This window comes from Tursiops truncatus, chromosome 12 (assembly GCF_011762595.2).
Source record: "Tursiops truncatus isolate mTurTru1 chromosome 12, mTurTru1.mat.Y, whole genome shotgun sequence".
Lineage (NCBI taxonomy): Eukaryota > Metazoa > Chordata > Mammalia > Artiodactyla > Delphinidae > Tursiops > Tursiops truncatus.
Genome location: NC_047045.1, coordinates 56,529,646 through 56,549,156, shown reverse-complemented (window position 1 = coordinate 56,549,156; position 19,511 = coordinate 56,529,646). Strand labels below are relative to the sequence as shown.

The 19,511-nt window shown below is 35.6% G+C and overlaps 1 protein-coding gene across 1 annotated transcript in view; it reads right to left on the bottom strand.

The window, feature by feature from the left end:
* Positions 1–19,511, bottom strand: part of LAMA2 (laminin subunit alpha 2) — a 606,337-nt gene that overhangs the window by 337,760 nt on the left and 249,066 nt on the right. Inside the window, exons 5-8 of the mRNA XM_073789582.1 lie at positions 14,881–15,060; positions 11,868–11,957; positions 10,370–10,487; positions 4,868–5,046 (exon numbers count right to left, since the gene is read on the bottom strand). Coding sequence (XP_073645683.1) covers positions 4,868–5,046; positions 10,370–10,487; positions 11,868–11,957; positions 14,881–15,060 — 567 coding nt within the window. The remainder of the gene's footprint in view (positions 1–4,867; positions 5,047–10,369; positions 10,488–11,867; positions 11,958–14,880; positions 15,061–19,511) is intronic.

Here is a 19,511-nt window from a genome sequence, read left to right as displayed (position 1 = left end):
TCAATCAACTATATCCACAGATCAGTTTCAAAATCATCATTTGTTTAAGACCCATTCATTCACTTCCTATTATGAAGTAAGGACTGTGCAAAGCACAGATAAGGCCTGATTTCTGCCTTAAAGAAGCTTACAGGAATAGCAGACTTGAAAGATATTGATTAAATAGAATGTGCAAAGTGATAAAACAGACACACAAGCAGCGCGTTCTGGGGCAAAAGAAGAGAGAGTAATAACACAATGAAGTCAAGCAATGTTTCACAGAAAAAGTGACATTTAGACTGGAGCTTGAAGTATGAGTAGCAATTTGAGAGTGGAATTGGGAGGAGGGCTTTCTAACCAACAGAAAACCAAGACATGAAGAAAAACAAAACAAAACTCTCTGTGGGCATATAGCAATACATTTCTTTAGGATAGATTCTTAGCTCTTATAAATATGATTTATGATTCCAATGATGAGCTTGAGTAAACCAAAGCCTCTTAATTTGTTATCCTTCTTTGTGGTAATTGGGAAAATCTGCCTGAATCAGACTGCTGATCAGGAACAAGTCCTAACATAGAGATTTTATAAATTAATCTACTTTATACTTGATTTTTAATTTTATTAAAATAATCAGATTACTAATCAATCCGCAAAGTAAGCACTGCTATATGTGTGTGTGTGTGTGTGTGTGTGTGTGTGTGTGTGTGTATTTTAACATTTAAATATATGTATTTAGGAGATAAATCTAAAATTAGTTTCTAAGGCAATAATTTTAAGAATATCATAGAGATACGTTATTTAGCTATAAAATTTGCAATGCACAAAACTTTTCTATCTATATCTTCATAAAAACACACTGAATTTCTACCCAAATATCAAGAACCTGAAAGATTTGAATTTTTAACACAATATAGCATACGTATTTTTATGTGTTAAAATATCAAAATCTAGGCTCAGATTCACTTAATAACTTGTAATAACTTGATGAAGCTTCCAGTTTTAATGATGGCACAGTGTCTTGTATAGGTCTAGCACATGGTCAAATGACAATTATGAATTCTGGACAAAATATAAAAATCAAACATTTGAGGACGTGGGAGAATAATCAAAAGCAGGCAGAAATTAGAAGGATTTGAGATTTGAAAGAAAAAAATACAGTAGATGAGATCCATGTTCATATAAGGGTAACAACAAAATTTGCATATCAATACCCCTCAATTCTTAACTGATCCTTTAATTGTACATTAAATCAGGGGACTCCAAGGAGCTCAGTGGATAGCAACAGCTGGAAAGCTAAATGATCTGAGTAAAATTTTCCAGTCTACGCACCATAAAGGGGAAAGAAACGAGAGTTTATCAACCAAGTCGGAAAGGTTAGATAAACACCTGAGCTTTTTATTAGTCTGTCCTAACAAGGTATAAAAGCAAGCCTCTTCAGTTTAATAGTGATTAGTCAGTAAGTTGATCACCTATTAAAACAAAATTCACAAATCTTCGGAAGAAGACAACAAAATCTTGTCTCTACACTGTATCATTCTCAAGGTCCTGTGTAAATCATAAATTACTAGACATGAGGAGAAAAATGAAGGTGTGGTCCTTATTCAAGACACAGCAAGTCAATAAAAACAGACCCTGAGGTGTCCCAAGTATTGAAATTAGCAGACAAGGACTTGTACAGGTCTGTATATATGCCCAAGAATATAAAGGAAATAATGTTCATAAGGAGTAAACACATGGATTATTTCAGCAGAGAAATGAAAATTACAAAAAACACAATAAGTCTAAAAAGCTGAAAATAAAATATCTCAATGAAAAAATTAACTGGATATGCTTAGCAGCAGGTAAGTGATCGCAGGGAGAAAGGTAGTATACCTAATTACAGATAAATAGAATTTATCCAATCTGAAGAACAAAACAAATTTTCATTACCACAGACTCAGTAACCTATAGGACACCGTCCAGCAACCTGACCTGTATGCAGTTGGAGTCACAAAAGGGGAAGAGATAGCACGGTTCAAAAAAGTCTTTTAAGAAATAATGGCCTAAAATTTCCAAAATGTGGTATAAAATCTCAATTTATAATTACATGAAGCTCAGTAGCCAAGAAGGTAAGCACAAAGAAATCCACATTTAGATACACATGGTCCAATTCTGAAATTGGAACATTTTTTCTGTAACTAAAACTGTAGGCTTTGTAAGGCACATAAGGTTTGTTTCTTCTCTTCCTCCTCCTTCTCTCCTCCACCTCTTCCACCTAGTTCTTGTTCATCTTGTTCTTCTTTTTCTTTTCCTTAATTGTTTTGTTGTTCTTTTCATTTTCTTTCCATCTCCTTTCCCTTCCTCTCCTTTTTCTACTCCCCTCCTTCTCCTCTGCCTCTTTCTTTTTTTTCTTTTAACAAACTTTTACAAATGTAAAAAAAAATTATTTGTTTGCAGTCCATATAGATATAGGCCATGGGCCAAATTTTATCTAGAGGTCATAGTTTGCCAATACATGTTTTGCCTGCTAAAAGGCAAATAAAAAGAGGATATCTTGAAATCAGTCAGAGAATTAAAGACACATTATATATAGAAGAAAAAAAATGCAAATGATGGCTGCCTTCTCATTAGAATAAGTGAAATCCAGAAAATACTGTATCTTTACTTTTTTAATAAATTTATTTATTTTATTTTTGTCTGTGTTGGGTCTGCATTGCTGCATGCAGGCTTTTCTCTAGTCCTGGTGAGCAGGCTTCTCATTGCAGTGGCTTCTCTTGTTGTGGAGCACGAGCTCTAGGCACGTGGGCTTCAGTAGTGTGGCACGCAGGCTCAGTAGTTGTGGCTCACGGGATTAGCAGCTCTGAGGCCTGTGGGATCTTCCTGGCCCAGGGCTCAAACCCATGTCCCCTGCATTGGCAGGCAGATTCTTAACCACTGTGCCACCAGGGAAGCCCAAGAAAATACCATATCTTTAAAGTACTGAAAGAAAAACAAACATCTCTCTCCATGTAATGAAAATACACTTCAGTAATAAGGGTAGTATAAAGATATTTTCTGATGAAATAAACCTGAGAGAAATTGTCACCATCAATTCTTGCCCTATTTTAAAAAAAAGCTAAAGGAAGTTCTTCAGGCAGAAGGAAATTATACAAAATTAACAAATTAACAAAAGACATGCAAGATCTCTACACTGAAAACACTGATATGAATAATTAAAAAAGACAGAAATAAGTGAAGAGATATACTATATTCATTGACTGGAAGACTCAATATTGTTAAAGTGTTAGTTCTCTCCATATTTGCATTTAGATTCTATACAACAATCCCAACTTATATTTCTGTCATTGAGAAGTTGATTCTAAAATTTGCATGGAAATGTAAAGAAACTACTATAGCCAAAGCAATCTTCAAAAGGAAGAATAAAGTTAGTGCACATATGTTTCTGAATTCTAGTTTTATTAAAGCTAAAGTTATCGGGCTTCCCTGGTGGCGCAGTGGTTGGGAGTCCGCCTGCCGATGCAGGGGACACGGGTTCGTGCCCCGGTCCGGGAGGGTCCTGCGTGCCGCGGAGCGGCTGGGCCCGTGAGCCATGGCCGCTGAGTCTGCGTGTCTGGAGCCTGTGCTCCGCAACGGGAGTGGCCACAACAGTGAGAGGCCCGCGTACCGCAAAAAAAAGAAAAAAAAAAAAAAAGCTAAAGTCATCAAGATAGTGTGCCATTAGCACAAAGATGGACAAATAAATCCATGGAACAGAACTGGGGCTCCAGATGTCGACCCAAAAGATCAACTGATTTTCAAAAACTGCCTCAAAACAATTTAAAAGAGAAAAAGAAAGTATTTTTCCAAAAATGGTGCTGGAACAACAGATGAACCACATAGATCTCAATCATTATTTCATACCCTACACAAAGATTAACTTGAGAAGGGCCACAGCCCTAAAAGTTAAAATTATAACATTTCTAGAATAAAAAAGAACAATTTCTTGACTTGAAGAAATACTTCACAAGAGAAGATATAGGAATAGCCAATAAACACTTAAAATAAGAATTTAATCCATGGGATCTGCTGTAAATTCATAATAGAAGATCTGCTGTAGCACCAAGCATTGATGGGAATGACTTAGTGATTGCCTAGTACCCACTTGCCATACCTACTACACCCACATCTACTAGAATGGCTAATTCAAAAAGATAGTCAAGACCAAATAACAGAGATAATGTGGAAGAACTAGAATTTACATACACTTTTGGTGAACATGTAAAACAGTATTACTAACTTGACAAAATGTTGGCAGTATCTTATAAAGTCAAACATATATCTATCCTATGAAGCAAGTACTCTACTCCTAGATATTTACACAAGGTTAATAACACATGACCACAAAAAGACTCACATAAAACTGTTTTATAGGAGCTAACCAAAAACTGGAAATGACCCAAATGTCCACCAACAGGAGAATGGATTAAAAATTAAGATATGTTCACGCAAAGGACTACTCCTTAGCAATTTTTTTTAAAAGAAATAACTACTGATGTGTACAACATGAATAAATCTTAACATGTTAAATTGAGTGAAAGGAAGACCAACAATTTTATGTACTTTATGATTTCTTTTTTAGGAAATTCACTAAGAGGCAAAACTAATTTATGCTCTAAAAATCAGAACAGAGTTTGCCTGGGGGTGGTGATTGACTGGAATGAGGTACAATGGGACTTTCTGGAGAGATGGAAATATTTTATATCACATCCTGAAAGATTTATACAGTTTCTACTATGAAATATTTCTAGTCACCTTTGAGAATTCGAAGTCCAATTATTTAGAGAAGCTATCAAAATTATTTTTCCCTATAATACATCTCTGTCTGAAAAAGCCAAAATAACACTTAATGAAAGAAAAAGCATACTTTACCCCTTTGGGTCTGAAGAAACCATCAATGCATGTCTCACAATTTATGCCAGCAGTGTTTCCAGTACAATTAATGCACACACCCCCTCCAATGTACTTTCCATGTATATTTAAACTCAGATTTCTTCTGGCAACATTTTCATCATAATAGCATTCTTCAGCTTTCCCATGACAATTGCAGGCTACATTAGGGAAAAATAAATTTATAGACATTAATTTCAGATATACTTAAAAATAATATTTTGTTACATAAGAGATTTTTATACCATATGGAAAATTATATTACATTATATATGTATATATATATATAATCAATACAAAGGTATCTAGAAAGTACTTGGATTTATTAGACATGTTAATAAATTTGCACGTTTTAATGGAACTTGAAATAGTTAAAACATAAATTAAGCTGAAGCATACGAAATTGCCAATATTTGACTGATTTTATCTTATAAAACTGATATGTCATATAATTCACCCTACAATTTCCTATTACGACAAACAAATTACTGAAGTATGGTACTGAATGATTAACATCCATGTAATCTGTAATGAATAATTATTATATGTGAACCTCTGTGTTAGATACTATGGGTAAAAAGGATGCTTAGTATATACACTTGACCCTTGAATAATGCAGGAGTTAAGGGTACCAATCCTCTGCACAATGGAAAATTAGAGTATAACTTTGCAGCCAGCCCTCCCTGTCCTTGGTTTCTCATCCCCCAATTCAACCAACCACGGATTGTGTAGTACTGTAGCACTGTTGTCTGAATTTAGTGAAAGAAATCCGCCTATAAGTGGACCCTTGCAGTTCAAATCCATGTTGTTCAAGAGTCAAATGTTATTCCTTTCTTTTACTACTAATCATAACTAAAACCTAGGGATTTTTTATATGCCACATTCTGTTCTAAATGTTTTATATTTATTACCACTGATTTTAATTCTCCAATAGTTTTGTGACTTACAGACTCTATTAACCTCTTTTCATATATTAGGAATCTCAAGCAAAGAGAAGTGAAGTAACTAGTAAAAGTTCACCAAGTCAGTATTGTAAGCCAAACTCTGAAGTCGGGCTCCGGAGTCTGCAGGGCTAACCACTACCACAATCCCTTCAAGTTATCTGATAAGAAAAAGCTGTACGATAAGTGCCAAGGTATCAGGACAAGATGAGAGCTGGTTTGCCCAGTGGTGAGATCACGCTATTTTGTGCCAGTCTTGGATTTGGGTGTCCTCTTCACTCCTTAGTAGTCCTGTGAGGTAGGGAACTTCATTTCACTAAGGCTCAGTTTCCATATAAAACATGAAGTGGTCAGTAGTAATTACTAGGTAGGGATATTTAAAATGCACGTAAAATCATTAGCATAATGCGTTACAAATAAGTTCCCAAATGATTTTCCCTGTTCCACTTCCCCTCATCTTCATCCTCTATGTTTTCGTAACCCCCTTCTCTTCTCCTTTTCTTTTTCATATCACATTACAGGCGTTCAGAGGAATGATAAATTACTTCCCCAGGAAGAATTGGGTAAGGCTTTGAAAAATGGGTAGAATTTATTTTAGGATGGCAACTAGGCAAAAAATATACTATGCAATGTCTTTCCTCATATGTTGAGTTTCTTAGGTGTCCTTGCATTGATTTCCACATCTATACGTGTGTGCATATGTGTGCATGTGTATGCACGTGCACGGGCCTGTGTGCGGCACACAGCTCTTTAATTCCACAAAAGGGGACATTTATATACTGTTCTGAACTATCTTTTTACTAACAGTAAATAGCATGGCTCCTTCTCTATTGGTATTATGTTTTCCCTAAGGCTACACTGGGTACTTCTTGATTAATTAGATGCCTAATAGTGGGCAGTTACATTGTTTCCAGATTTCTCCTTAATAACACTGAGTACCTAACAGGAGGGCAATGGAGGTCGGGGTTAGGAGTGGGGGTCTGGTGTTAGATGGCTCCCCATTTGCCAGCTGAGTGACTTTGAGGAGACAGTTCAAGTCTTAGCATCATTTTGGTACTTAACTCTTAGGTTGTGGTGAGAATGCAGATCATCTAGCAGAACGCCTGAGACAGTAAATACTCAGCCCTGTAAATGTCAGTAGCAGTGGTATTAGCAATTGGATACTAAAGACAAGGAGCATAAAACGTCCTGTACAGCTATCCAAGTCCATCTACAGATTAAATTCCTGCAAGTGCAATTTCTAGTCAAGGGGCATGGGAAATTTTAATTTTAATTAACTTGAAAAAATTCCCTCTGCAAATGCTATGTCAGATTACTCTCCCTCCGATAGATAGGATAAAACTGTTTCCCCACAGCCTCACCAAAACTGTGTATTACCAACATTTTCCATTCGGTGAGCATTCAAACATATGTTGAGTGAATGAATGAACACTTTGGTAAGTTTTAAAAAAAGTACTATTATGGTTTTAATGGATACTTCCTTAATTATAAATAAGTGTGATCATTTCTTTATATGGTTATATCATATTTTTTTCCTGAGCAATGTCTGTTTTGATCTTTGCTCATTTTTAACAGGTTGTTTTGAATATTTTCTTATTGCTATGGAAGATCTCTTTATATAGTAAGGATATTATCTCCTTTTCTTGTTTGTTGCAAATATCTTCTTCACCTTGTTGGCTTTTATTTAAGATATAGTACTCTTGCTATATTAGTGGAGAGTTTTCAGAATGTATTCTAGGGGACATGTAATCACAAATATAAATCACTGGGCATCATAAGCAGTTTTATATCTTTAGGACAATGCACAAGAATTCTCAAAAATCTTGTAAAACTATATATTGCAAGAAATAGTCAAGATTTCTGCTACAAGTACAACTAGAGGGAAATACAGAGGAATACAAATTTATTCTCACATTATTTAGAACTAGTATTGCTGACTGTACTTATAACCATGAGCTAATGCAGGTAAAGACTGATGCCTGAGGAGCAGTCCTTTTCACACTCCATGTATGAGGGCCCTTTCCCACAGCCTTGGCTGCTGTTTAAAGGTCCTGGGCCTGCACAGCTTTCATCTATAGCCTTAGAGGACATGGATAATACCTACTCACAAAGAGCCATTTTTCACTCTGTCATCAGCAGTTTGTTATTTCACAGAATGTCCAAGACACATGATAGAAACTGTCTGTTAGTACAGGCTTAGCAATGGAATACATATCCTTTGCACTTTAGAGATATAAGCTGCCTCAAATAAGCTAGATTGATAAAAGTCGAAATTAAATTCAAATGAATTAGAAGGCAGTTATTCATTTTATAGAGGGATTTGTCACGTTGCAGGATTTTTCTAAATATTAAGAGGTGAATGGAACACAATTCAACTTGGAAAATAAAATTTTCATATAAGCTTTTACGAATGTGTACATTGCCAAAAGCACAATATTTATACAAGGTTTTATGGTTAAGACCCCTATCTTTAATTTGTGGATTTCAAAAAAAGAAATTATTTTCTCAGTTTGGAAATACAACCTCCCATCTCTTCCACAAAGAAAGATAAAACTGTTTTATAATAACACTATTTTATAAAAATGTATATAGCAGCAAGTGGAAATTTCCTTCTGTGTTGCTTTGTCCATCCCTGTTGCTAATAAGTCTGATCCATCCTTTCTGTTTCCTTGTTTAAACACATACACACAAGTGGAGAGCGGTAAAGGATTCTGCAGAGCCACTTAACGTTACATCATGATAACTTTGTGATAGAATGTTAGAGACAACAGGAAGAATCCCTACCCTCAAATGCTCAAAAGTTCCACATGTGACTGTTGATATTCTACAAGCAGAAGAGAAATTAATTAAATTTAAGGAAGTTTGAGAAGAGATATTCATGGTGTCATTTAACTTAAATTCAGTCTTAGGAATGAATGTCTGCTCTTGTCGGGACAAGCTGTGGAGATCCTGAGGGATTGTCAGGAATGGGGTTGGGGGCAGATGATAAAAAACAAGGGCTGGGCATCTGCTACCCACCCCCTTACAACACTGGGTAGTGGTGGCCCATTCCCTCAGATACATCTCAGTATCAACGAGTGATTTCTAAACCAAAATATCTTCACAAGCACTCAGACACAACTCAAAAGGCAAAAGAGATATGTGCAGAAAATGAAGGGACTCAAGACATTGATAGGATAGGCAGAATCTTAAACTGAAAAGAAAATGTATTTTATGTTTGGGGAATATTTTATGATTAAAGTCTGCTACAATTCAATAATTTTAAGGACGTATCTTGTCTGACACATGATACATGATATTTTTATTCAATAAATACATAAGGTTGGTATTGGTTTAAAATGGCTACCAAGCCTGTTTTGGTGACCACATACACCTACTGAACTGAAAAAATGTGATTAGGATTGATTCACTAAAATATTAATATTTGAGTTCAATAGAATTGGGCTTTCTGGCTAGTTCGGATTTATAGTTCAGCAGAAGTCTTTGTTTTTAGGTCTCGTCTTGGCCTGAACAGATCTCCAGAAACAGAAGTTTCTCTAGCTTCCCTGTCACTGTGTTGGGACAGTTGGCCATATTAGGCTACAAAGTCATCTGCTACCTTTCTTGGGTATTTCCCTTCAGGGAAAACTTCAAAAGTGATAATATTAAAGTATAAATGAGTATTTGTTGGCAAATGTTTGCATAGCCAGTTCTTTTATGGTTTTTCATTACCGGCTTTTTCTTGGTTGTCACTGTCCAATAATTACTATAGCGTAGTTTATGCTAATGATTGTCACTGATACCATTTCTAATAGTAGCATTTTATACCGTTATTAATGTGAAACCACACATTTAAAATATTAATGCCTATTATTAAAATAAATATTCTTTCTCCACAAATTTGACTTCTTGCCTTCTCTCTGTTACGTTTTACTCTCCTATTCTTCCCAGCTACTGCCCCCAAACACTACCCTTTAATAAGTATAACTAATGAATCAGAGTCCTTTCTTTCCCAGATAACAAACTGATTCTAACCTGTAGGGTCTGATCTCTTCCCTCTGGTTTTTCTCCACTTATTAGATGATGGGTACTCAAAAGCTATTTACTATTTACCTGAGCTATTTAGGGGAGGAACTACAAAGGGAACAGGCAGAAGGATCTGGAGCTATACTGGTTTCAGAACCATTTTATAAACATACGTGTTTAGAAGGTTAATCTCTATACCCTGTAGGTTTTATTGAATGTTTATTTACATTTGTATATATATATTATGCTGTAAGCTTCAGATTCACCCCTGATGACAGTAAGTGTATCCTATGCTTTTATCTATTTCTCATTATTCTCACACAGTGGTAAATTCGTGGGTGTTTTGTAAATATTTGTCAAATTAAAAAAAACAAACTTGAAAACTCTAAAACAGGAGGGTAAAAGAGCTTACCAGCTACTGTCTTGGATAAATTATATGAACTGGAAATATGCGCTCACCTGAAATCAGCACATGTTTATATCACCTGTGTCCCAGGGAAGGAAGAATTACCCATGGTGCTGGCTTGTCAGAACATACCTTCACATTCAGTTTTGGTCAGAAAAGTGCCTGCTCTCCACGGTTTCTGATGAAATCCAGGACAGCACTGATCACAGCTATCACCACACGTGTTATGCTCACATTCACAGCGGGATTTCTAGTCAAAAAATGGGGAAAAAGCATACTTTCAGCATTCTTTGGAACCGTAAATGAGGGGCTTCCCCTGAAAGGCAGAATGAAGAGAAAAGGAAACATCAAGACTATGTACCAAAATCTAAAACTCCCGTCAGTCTGGGAAGGAAGAGGTGCCAGCCTTGGGAGTGGGTATATTTGATCAACACCAGCTTAGGGAGGGAGATCCAGGCTGGCTCTGGAATCACTGGGCTCAAACACAGAAGAGAGAAGAGGACCAGCTGGAAGTAGTCTAGAAGACTAGAATCCCTTCTCTGATTCCTGAGATCCACAGGTCTTCTGGGTGGGATGTATCCATTTTAAGGATTCCCAATTAACATTTGGTGTAGGAAGAGGGGAAAGAGTAGATTCCTAGGCATGGAGGGGCATGGATAGAATAGAAATCTAATACCCCAAGCCTGAATCTCCTGTCTGTGTGTGTTTTGAGTACAGTCTTATTTCATCACATGGAACTGGCCCTCCAAAGCTGCCACCTGATCTCTCAAAGCTTGGGAAATACTGCTCATCAATACCCCTGATAGACAGTGCCCACACTCTGAAGAAAGCAGGACCACAACCTTGCCCAGAAAAATATGCCAGGGGTTTGAATCTTCCCGAGGAGGTAATACTATGATGCATTAGTCAGAAAACTAATACTATTTGAGAAATACCATTTGCATTACAGTTTTAGTAGGAAAAGAAATCTTTACACATGTAGCTACATTCACTGATCTTACTATTGAACACATTTCTTCCATACACTATAAAGTGGATGATTTTCTATTTCACCAGTTTATTTATGACTGAGAAAAACAGATGCTCATTCATCTTCTTTTTTAGGTTATGTTCATTTAGTCCATTGTCATTAATGAAAAATTCAACCCAAAACCATTCCAGCATTTTCTGACCTGGCGGTTTCAAGCTCTCTTGAATACTCTCTTCCTTCCTGCCCCTGTCCTACCTCAGCCTCCGGTTCCATGGTCATTTAGATTTACTTCCATGTACATTTTTCATTTGTTTGCATTAATTTTTTTGATGAAAATTCTTAAAAGAAAGGGTCAGGTTGATTGATGACAGGAGTTCTTTAAAGCTAAATCATACAGCTGGCTGTCATAGCTAGAAAGGTTTCAAAATATATAGACCAGTTTGGAGCCTTTTTGGAAGAAAACTAATTTGTTTTCTGATACTGTGATGGCTGCCTTCAAAGTCTATCATCCTACCTGCCAGCTCTATTTCACCCTGGCACGGCTTTCTGTTAAGTGGGGGCCTGACACCCATTCACAGCGTCCCTGTCAGCAAAGCTTCTCATGAAGCATTTTACAGTTCAGAGCTTCATTTTACCAAAGCATCCTATAAATATACATACATTTGTCACTGGATCAAGTGGACAAGCCCTGGCATGACCATAGCAGATGCACATCCCTCCAACCGAAATATCCTTGACCGAGTAGTAATACTGCAAAAAAGCAATCCAGAGAGAAATCCTATTAAGACTACTGCAAGGTGAAAGCAACAAAAGGGAACATTCAGTTAAAAACTTGGCTTTCTGCTTGTATCCTTAGTTTGAAGCACTAGAGAACAACAGAAGGTTCACAAAAGTATCCAGTAACTCCTCACATTGAAATCATAGCCCAGGGACAGAATACCTCTAATTTATGTTAGGTGGGCATTTTAGAAATTTCTTTCTTACAGACAGTACAAAGGACTGCACAGTACAAATACTCCATGCTGGAGTATTTATTATTGAGAGCAAATTGTTATGGGGCGGGGGAGCAAGGGCACTAATTCTTCATAAAAGTTGAAAGAAAGAAAATCTTTTTTATTATCATTATAGGAACATCAGTGTTCGTGAATCATACGCAGACTGTTTTACTCGATGGATTTGAAAAGAATCAACAAATTTAGGGAAATAGTGCTCATAACAACACATTTCTTAACCATATCAAGAAGAAAATGAAAATTAATTATAAGATTGATTTAACATAATGTGAGAAGTAAACTAGATGTGCAGAATACTTTTTTTTCATTATTATGTTAAAATATCCATGCAATTACTTTCCTATCTGAGTTAACAGGACTGTTTCTAATTATTTTCATCTACTCAGTTATTTTTAAAAGATCATTTGTAATTACAGAGCAGGACTATGTAAAAATTTTACTTAATTTGTATATAGCATTTTATAGTTGTGAGAGTACTTCATATTACCTTATGGAATCCAAATAACCATCTTATGGTAGACAGTTCTATTATTCCAATTATTTACACTAAAAAAACCCCCCACACATTTAGTGAGAATAAGTAGGTAGACACAAAGTTCCCTGAATACAAATTCCCTTTTCCAATTTACTTCTTTTCTTCACTTCTTTTTAAAATTCTTTTTGCTTGTTTTTGCTATTTATGTATAGTATCTTTTATAATATTTTTGTTACTTTATCTTACTTGATATACTTAGACCTCACACTATTGTAACTTGCAAGGGAGTTTAGGTGTAGTTTAGACATAAAAAAGTCTGCTTTTCACTAACTTCATCACCTTATAATACAGATACAAACAGGGATAGTTGCTCAGAAAGCTAATACAGTAGTTTTGTAGGTGTTTGTAAAATTGGGAAATTTGCTTTAAATATAAATGTGCAATGCTTCATTTCTGTGTCATGAAGAGGAGCTAAAATTCAATATCCTATTTTTATATATTTAAATTTATATGTAGTGTTTACAGAACTTGAGTACTTTCAAAAAACACATTTATATGTTGAATTTTACTGCACTATTTTAAAGGCTCATGTACAATGAAGTTATAAATAATAGATGTGCACCCTAACCCCTCTCTGCTTTCTGCAAAAGATGATAAAAAGAACACATTTATTTCCATTGATTTTTTTCTTTGATAGATATACTGTCAGGAAAGATTAAATTTCACTTCAAAATTATTCAGTCTTCCTTGGTGTGTATTTTTAAGTCATGCCAAAATTATAATTAAAAATCTTTTTTTTAACAAGTGAAGAATCTAAACATTGGTGAAAAATAATGATTACTGTTGCATAAAACAATTTACAATATACTGAAATATAAGACAAGGTAAAATTATTTCAGGTTTGGAAATAAGGGCACTAACACATCCAACACGTGTTGCATGGGGACAATAAAACTTTAAAAGTTATTTTGCCATGATGGAGAGGTTAGGTGTGAGTAAGTTAAGTAATGAGAAGAGAAAATATGCGAGGGGTACTCAGGAATTGTGAAAAGTACCACCCTTCGGTATTCAGCCAGCCAGTTCAGCAATTTGGTAATTCGTGGCAACCGTCTAACCTTAGTAGGGTCATTCTAGAGAGATGCTTTTTCTCACAATCTCAGTTTCTCCCTACAATCCTCTTTTCTCCTCCGCTGTTAGCATATATTTGTTCTATGGATTTACTGCTGAATTGACTCTCTTGGTAATAGTGTCTTGGTTGTGTAGCAGCATATGAAGGAGATGAGTAAACCAGTGAATACGGTGAGGCGTGGATAGGAGAGGGAACAGTTATCACTCATAGCAACTTGGGTTGATCGTCTATGTCATAATCTCTCAAATTCCTGTTTAACACTGGAAAACAACACTTGGTAGCTCCTACTTTCAATGATCTGTTGAAAGGATGCTATGACCATTTTTTCCTGATATTCAATTCATAAAGGAAAATAAAATAGTATATATGATCACTTTTTTCCTATAGCAGCGCTCTTTTGAACTAGCAGTGCCTTGTGATTCATTAATGAAGCATAAAACTAAATTATTTAATTAGACAAAATGGTCCACAGAACGGTGACATCCATATCACCTGGGAATTTATTAGAATTGCAGTTTCTCAGTTCTGCCCTAGACCTACTGAATCCGAATCTGCATTTCCACATCACCAGCTGATCTATGCACATTAAAGGTTATCAAGATGTCATGTGATGTGTGTGTGTGTGTGTGTGTGTGTGTGTGTGTGTACTGAGTCATGATATAAAATGTATTTCTTAGTGTGCGTTGCAACCAAAAATGTTTCAAAGCCCATTCTCTTCCTGTAGTAACCCCCCCCCCCAAAGCCAATTATAATAGTAGTATGGATTACCCAAAGTGTCGAAAAACTAACTTAGGCCTCAAAATTAAGATAATGATCTAGGCATTACGATCTCCATTGTACCAAAGAGGAAATTAAAGTTTAGAAATGTTAAAAAGTTTGATAAATGTTACACATCTAATAAGTGGCAGAGCTTAGATTTAAACAAAGGAAGGTCTGTGGAATTTCAAAGTCTTTCACTCCTTCACTGAAAGATATCTTTTAAAACTATTTAACAGACAATTAAAACGATGGGTGCAATATCATTCACAAGTTCCAGAATGATTCATTGTAACTTACTCTTCGTGTGACAATGGGGTCAATTTCTCTTGGGTCTTTGTGAGCAAACATCATCAAATCGGCATTCAAGGTGCGGATCCTCTGAAATCTCAGGCGAATATAGCGGGCGGAGGTAAATTCCAGCAGTTCAGGAGACAGATCATCAGCACTTGGTCTCCCATTGATCAAAGAGATGTGAATCTACGCAAGGTGGGAAATCATTTGACAATTAAAGTTACCAAAAGTTAAATATCTGGTTTTAATTTTTCTTAGAAAAATAAAGTTAAGCTCCCTTTCTCCCAGTCAGTCAGGCAGATACAGGTTCATATTTACTTACTGGAATGCAGCGAAGTAATTGAGAAATTTTATGAATGCTTTAGTACATATACATGCAATTTATTTGCTTATATTTCAGGTGTGTTGTATATACTGCAATTACCCATATTTCTCTGTTCCAAGGCAGTGCATCTACTTGAGTTTCCTAGGATTTCTATAAATTCTTGTCAGTCATTCATTTTCTGAGAATTATTGTGCCCTAACATTATTTAAGACTGTAGTATACAGTGGGAAACCAGAAAACTTGGTATAATAAAGTTACAAAATATCAGACAAAAGCAAGAAACCATCAGGAGCTTAATTTTTTTTATTCTGAACTTGAAAGTATCCAATTATATAGCCTTAAAATATGGAGAGCAAAAATGGACACATTATAAGAAAAACTACACAAATCTCCAAGCACAGTGAGAAATTTCAATAAGCTGGGTTTTTTTTTTGTTGTTGTTTGTTTTTTAGTAATTGATAGATCAAGAAGGCAAAAAATTTACCAAGGATATAACACATTCTATGAAAAATATACTCTATGAAAATATATTAAAACCTGGACAGGATGGTAATTTTTTCAGGAAAATAATTTAGCACAATTGACACCAGAAGAAATCAAATCTAACCATGCCATTTTCCATGTAAAAAGTGGAGAAAAGGTCAAGGAATTACCCTCCAAAGCTAATTTGGAGGCATGGGGCCCACATATTCTAACAGGGATTTCATGAGAGCAGAGAATTCTAATGCGGAATAAACCATTTGATAAAATAAGAAGTACTTCTATCACAGATAAAGGAATTATTTTTCTAATGCCTAAAGAACTCCTATAAATCAACAAGAAAAAATACCAACAACACAAAAACAGACAGAAGATGTAAGAGGACTATTCAAAGAAAGGGAAATATAAATGGCTATTAAACTTTTGATAAGATAGTGAGCCTCACTCATAACAGAACCGTTAATTAAAACCACTCTAAAAACCTTTTCCAGTTTTTCAGGTTGTCAGAATCCTAAAATATTGATAATACTCCTGGATGGCAAGACTAAAGAGGTACAGCAATCCTCACATACTTACAGGTGTGAGTGTAAAATGGCACAGGCCCTTATGAAGGTGAATTTAGCAATAACTGTCAAAATTACAAATGCACAGAATATTTTACTTAGAAATTCCACTTCTGGGGAATCACCCTACAGATATATATATATCACTAATTAACATGAAATTAATGAAATGTACAACTATATTGAATTCCCACCACATTTTTTGGTAATAGCAGAAGACTGGAAACAATCTAATATCCATCAATGTGAGACTGGTTAAATAAATTATACATCGATACAGTGAATTATATGTACCTTACAAAAGAATAAGGAAACTCTCAATATAATGACAGGAAGAACTACTTTCACTTTTTTGTACTTTGTAAATGCATTATTACCTATGCAATAAATCAAATGAGATGAAAATTGTTAAAGAAACTGAAATTGAGTGGTAAGTTTTGGACTGCACACACACACACACACACGCACACACACACACCCCCCATGTGTACGCACACACAGGAGGCTAAAAAGCAAAGGAAACCATTAGATGAAAAGACAACCCTCAGAATGGGAGAAAATATTTGCAAATGAATCAACGGACAAAGGATGAATCTCCAAAATATACAAACAGCTTATGCAGCTCAATATTAAAAAATGGGTGGAAGACCTAAATAGACATTTCTCCAAAGAAGATATACAGATTGCCAACAAACACATGAAAGGATGCTCAACATCACTAATCATTAGAGAAATGCAAATCAAAACTACAGTGAGGTATCACCTCATACCAGTCGGAATGGCCATCATCAAAAATTCTACAAACAATAAATGCTGAAGAGGGTGTGGAGAAAAGGGAACCCTCTTGCACTGTTGGTGGGAATGTAAATTGATACAGCCATTATGGAGAACAGTGTGGATGTTCTTTAAAAAACTAAAAATAGAACTACCATGTGACCCAGCAATCCCGCTACTGGGCATATATCCTGAGAAAACCATAATTCAAAAAGAGTCATGTACTACAATGTTCATTGCAGCTCTATTTGCAGTAGCCAGGACATGGAGGCAACCTAAGTGTCCATCGACAGATAAATGGATAAAGAAGATGTGGCACATATATACAATGGATATTACTCAGCCATAAAAAGAAACGAAATTGAGTTATTTGTAGTGAGGTGGATGGACCTAGAGTCTGTCATACAGAGTGAAGTAAGTCAGAAAGAGAAAAACAAATACAGTATGGAACACATATATATGGAATCTGAAAAAAAAAAAGGTTCTGAAAATCCTAGGGGTAGGACAGGAATAAAGATGCAGATGTAAAGAATGGACTTGAGGACATGGGGAGGGAGAAGGGTAAGCTGGGTCGAAGTGAGAGAGTGGCATGGACATATATACACAACCAAATGCAAAACAGATAGCTAGTGGGAAGCAGCCACATAGCACAGGGAGATCAGCTTGGTGCTTTGTGACCACCTTGAGGGGTGGGATAGGAAGGGTGGGAGGGGATATGGGGATATATGTACATGTATAGCTGATTCATTTTGTTATAAAGCAGAAACTAACACACCATTGTAAAGCAATTATCTTCCAATAAAGATGTTAAAAATAAAATAAGAAAAAGAAGAAAGGAGTCCTGTGCTGGGCTGGGAGCTATTAAGGAACACAACAGTCTGTAAATGCACTGGGAACTGTGACTTGAGGTCACCCACTGGAATTTTCATCCACTTTTGCAAGACAATATATCATTTGTGTTAATTACACTTTTTGACGGCAGAGGCAATACGTGTCTCCATTCCTAACATTCTGCATTTAGATAATCCCTGAGAGAATTTTACAAACTGACTGCCAATAAACTACTGAGTCACTAGAGGAATAAATACAGCAAACTCTGAGATGAGAAACTAATTCTGATGCCACAAAGAATAGACTCAAAATGCTTCATGATAAAAATATGAAATGTCCCAGCTAATTGAACCTACCTTGGATACTTAGTAAAGAATAAATTCACTTAAATCAACTTTTGAGGATGATAAAATACAAGGTCTTCTAAAATAATAAATCTCCAAATATTGAATATCCTCCCCATCTGATGTAGAAAATTTTAAGAGTAAGACAGATCTTGTATATTCCACAGTTCTGGCATCTAACAGGTGAGCCAGAAATGTGTTTAAAGTCAAGTTGTCTCTATTACTTAAGAAGGTATCCATTAAACGGTAAAGGATGAATAAATAGATGTATGAAGCAATTAAAATGAATTCCCCTTACAGATTAATTTTGGCATCCAAAAATTCACCAGTGCCCTTGAATTCATGCTAAATTTCTGTCTTATCAAGCTCTTACTTGACTGCTCCTAAAAATGCTATTTGAAGGGAGAAAATCAGACCATGTCTAGAATTAAGTTTTCCAAAAATTATTAAGGTTTATTTGGCATTAATGCTATGGTGAACTGTATTTGTGCTATACATGGAATCAGTAAGTGCCTCATTTAAACATACAGGAACTTTAAAAAATGGTGAACATGTTCTCATTTACGTTAATAAACCATATGATCGCTAAAGAAAGGCTTCAGCAAAAGAATACTTCTCTTCACAGCTTTTGTATTTTCATCAAGCGACTCCGCCAAGAGATCTTGTGAGCATAGTTAGTCCCAAGCTGTTTCTGAGACAGAAAACCAGACAGCTGTTTGGCCATGTTTTGTGCAGCTTATTTCCATCATTTTTTTTTTCCTTTTTAAAAAAACTCTCCTTCCAAATAAATCATAATATTGGATAAGATATTTCCACTGGAACCTCGCTGTGTAATTCCAACTCCACGGGATAGTTTAGCATACTTCCTGATTTCCTGTGGGGTAACAACTGGAGGGTGTCTATCTTCAAAAAGATGAAAAGTGTCATTCCTCAAGACCACCACTGTCTTGCTGAGAGGCTGTGGGAAGTCTGTGGCAGTCTAGTGTCTTCTGAAATGACTTCCATTACAGACATGTTAGTGGATACATGTTCATGCTGTCAAAGGAATTTATTCCAACTGAAAATATCAGCCTGATTAACCACCGGTTTTTTAGATTTTAAAATTACACTCTTCTTTGAAATTAACTTTCACAGATAGATAAAGAGAAAAAAAAACTCATGAGAGATCATCTCTTTTTACGACTAAATCAATATTACACTCTACTCATCCAAATAAATTATTTTTATTAGTGTAAGGGTACTATATAAATCATGTTTCCCTTGCAGATGGATAAGATTTGAGGGCCTCTATGGTATTTTTACTTTGATAATTAGAATATA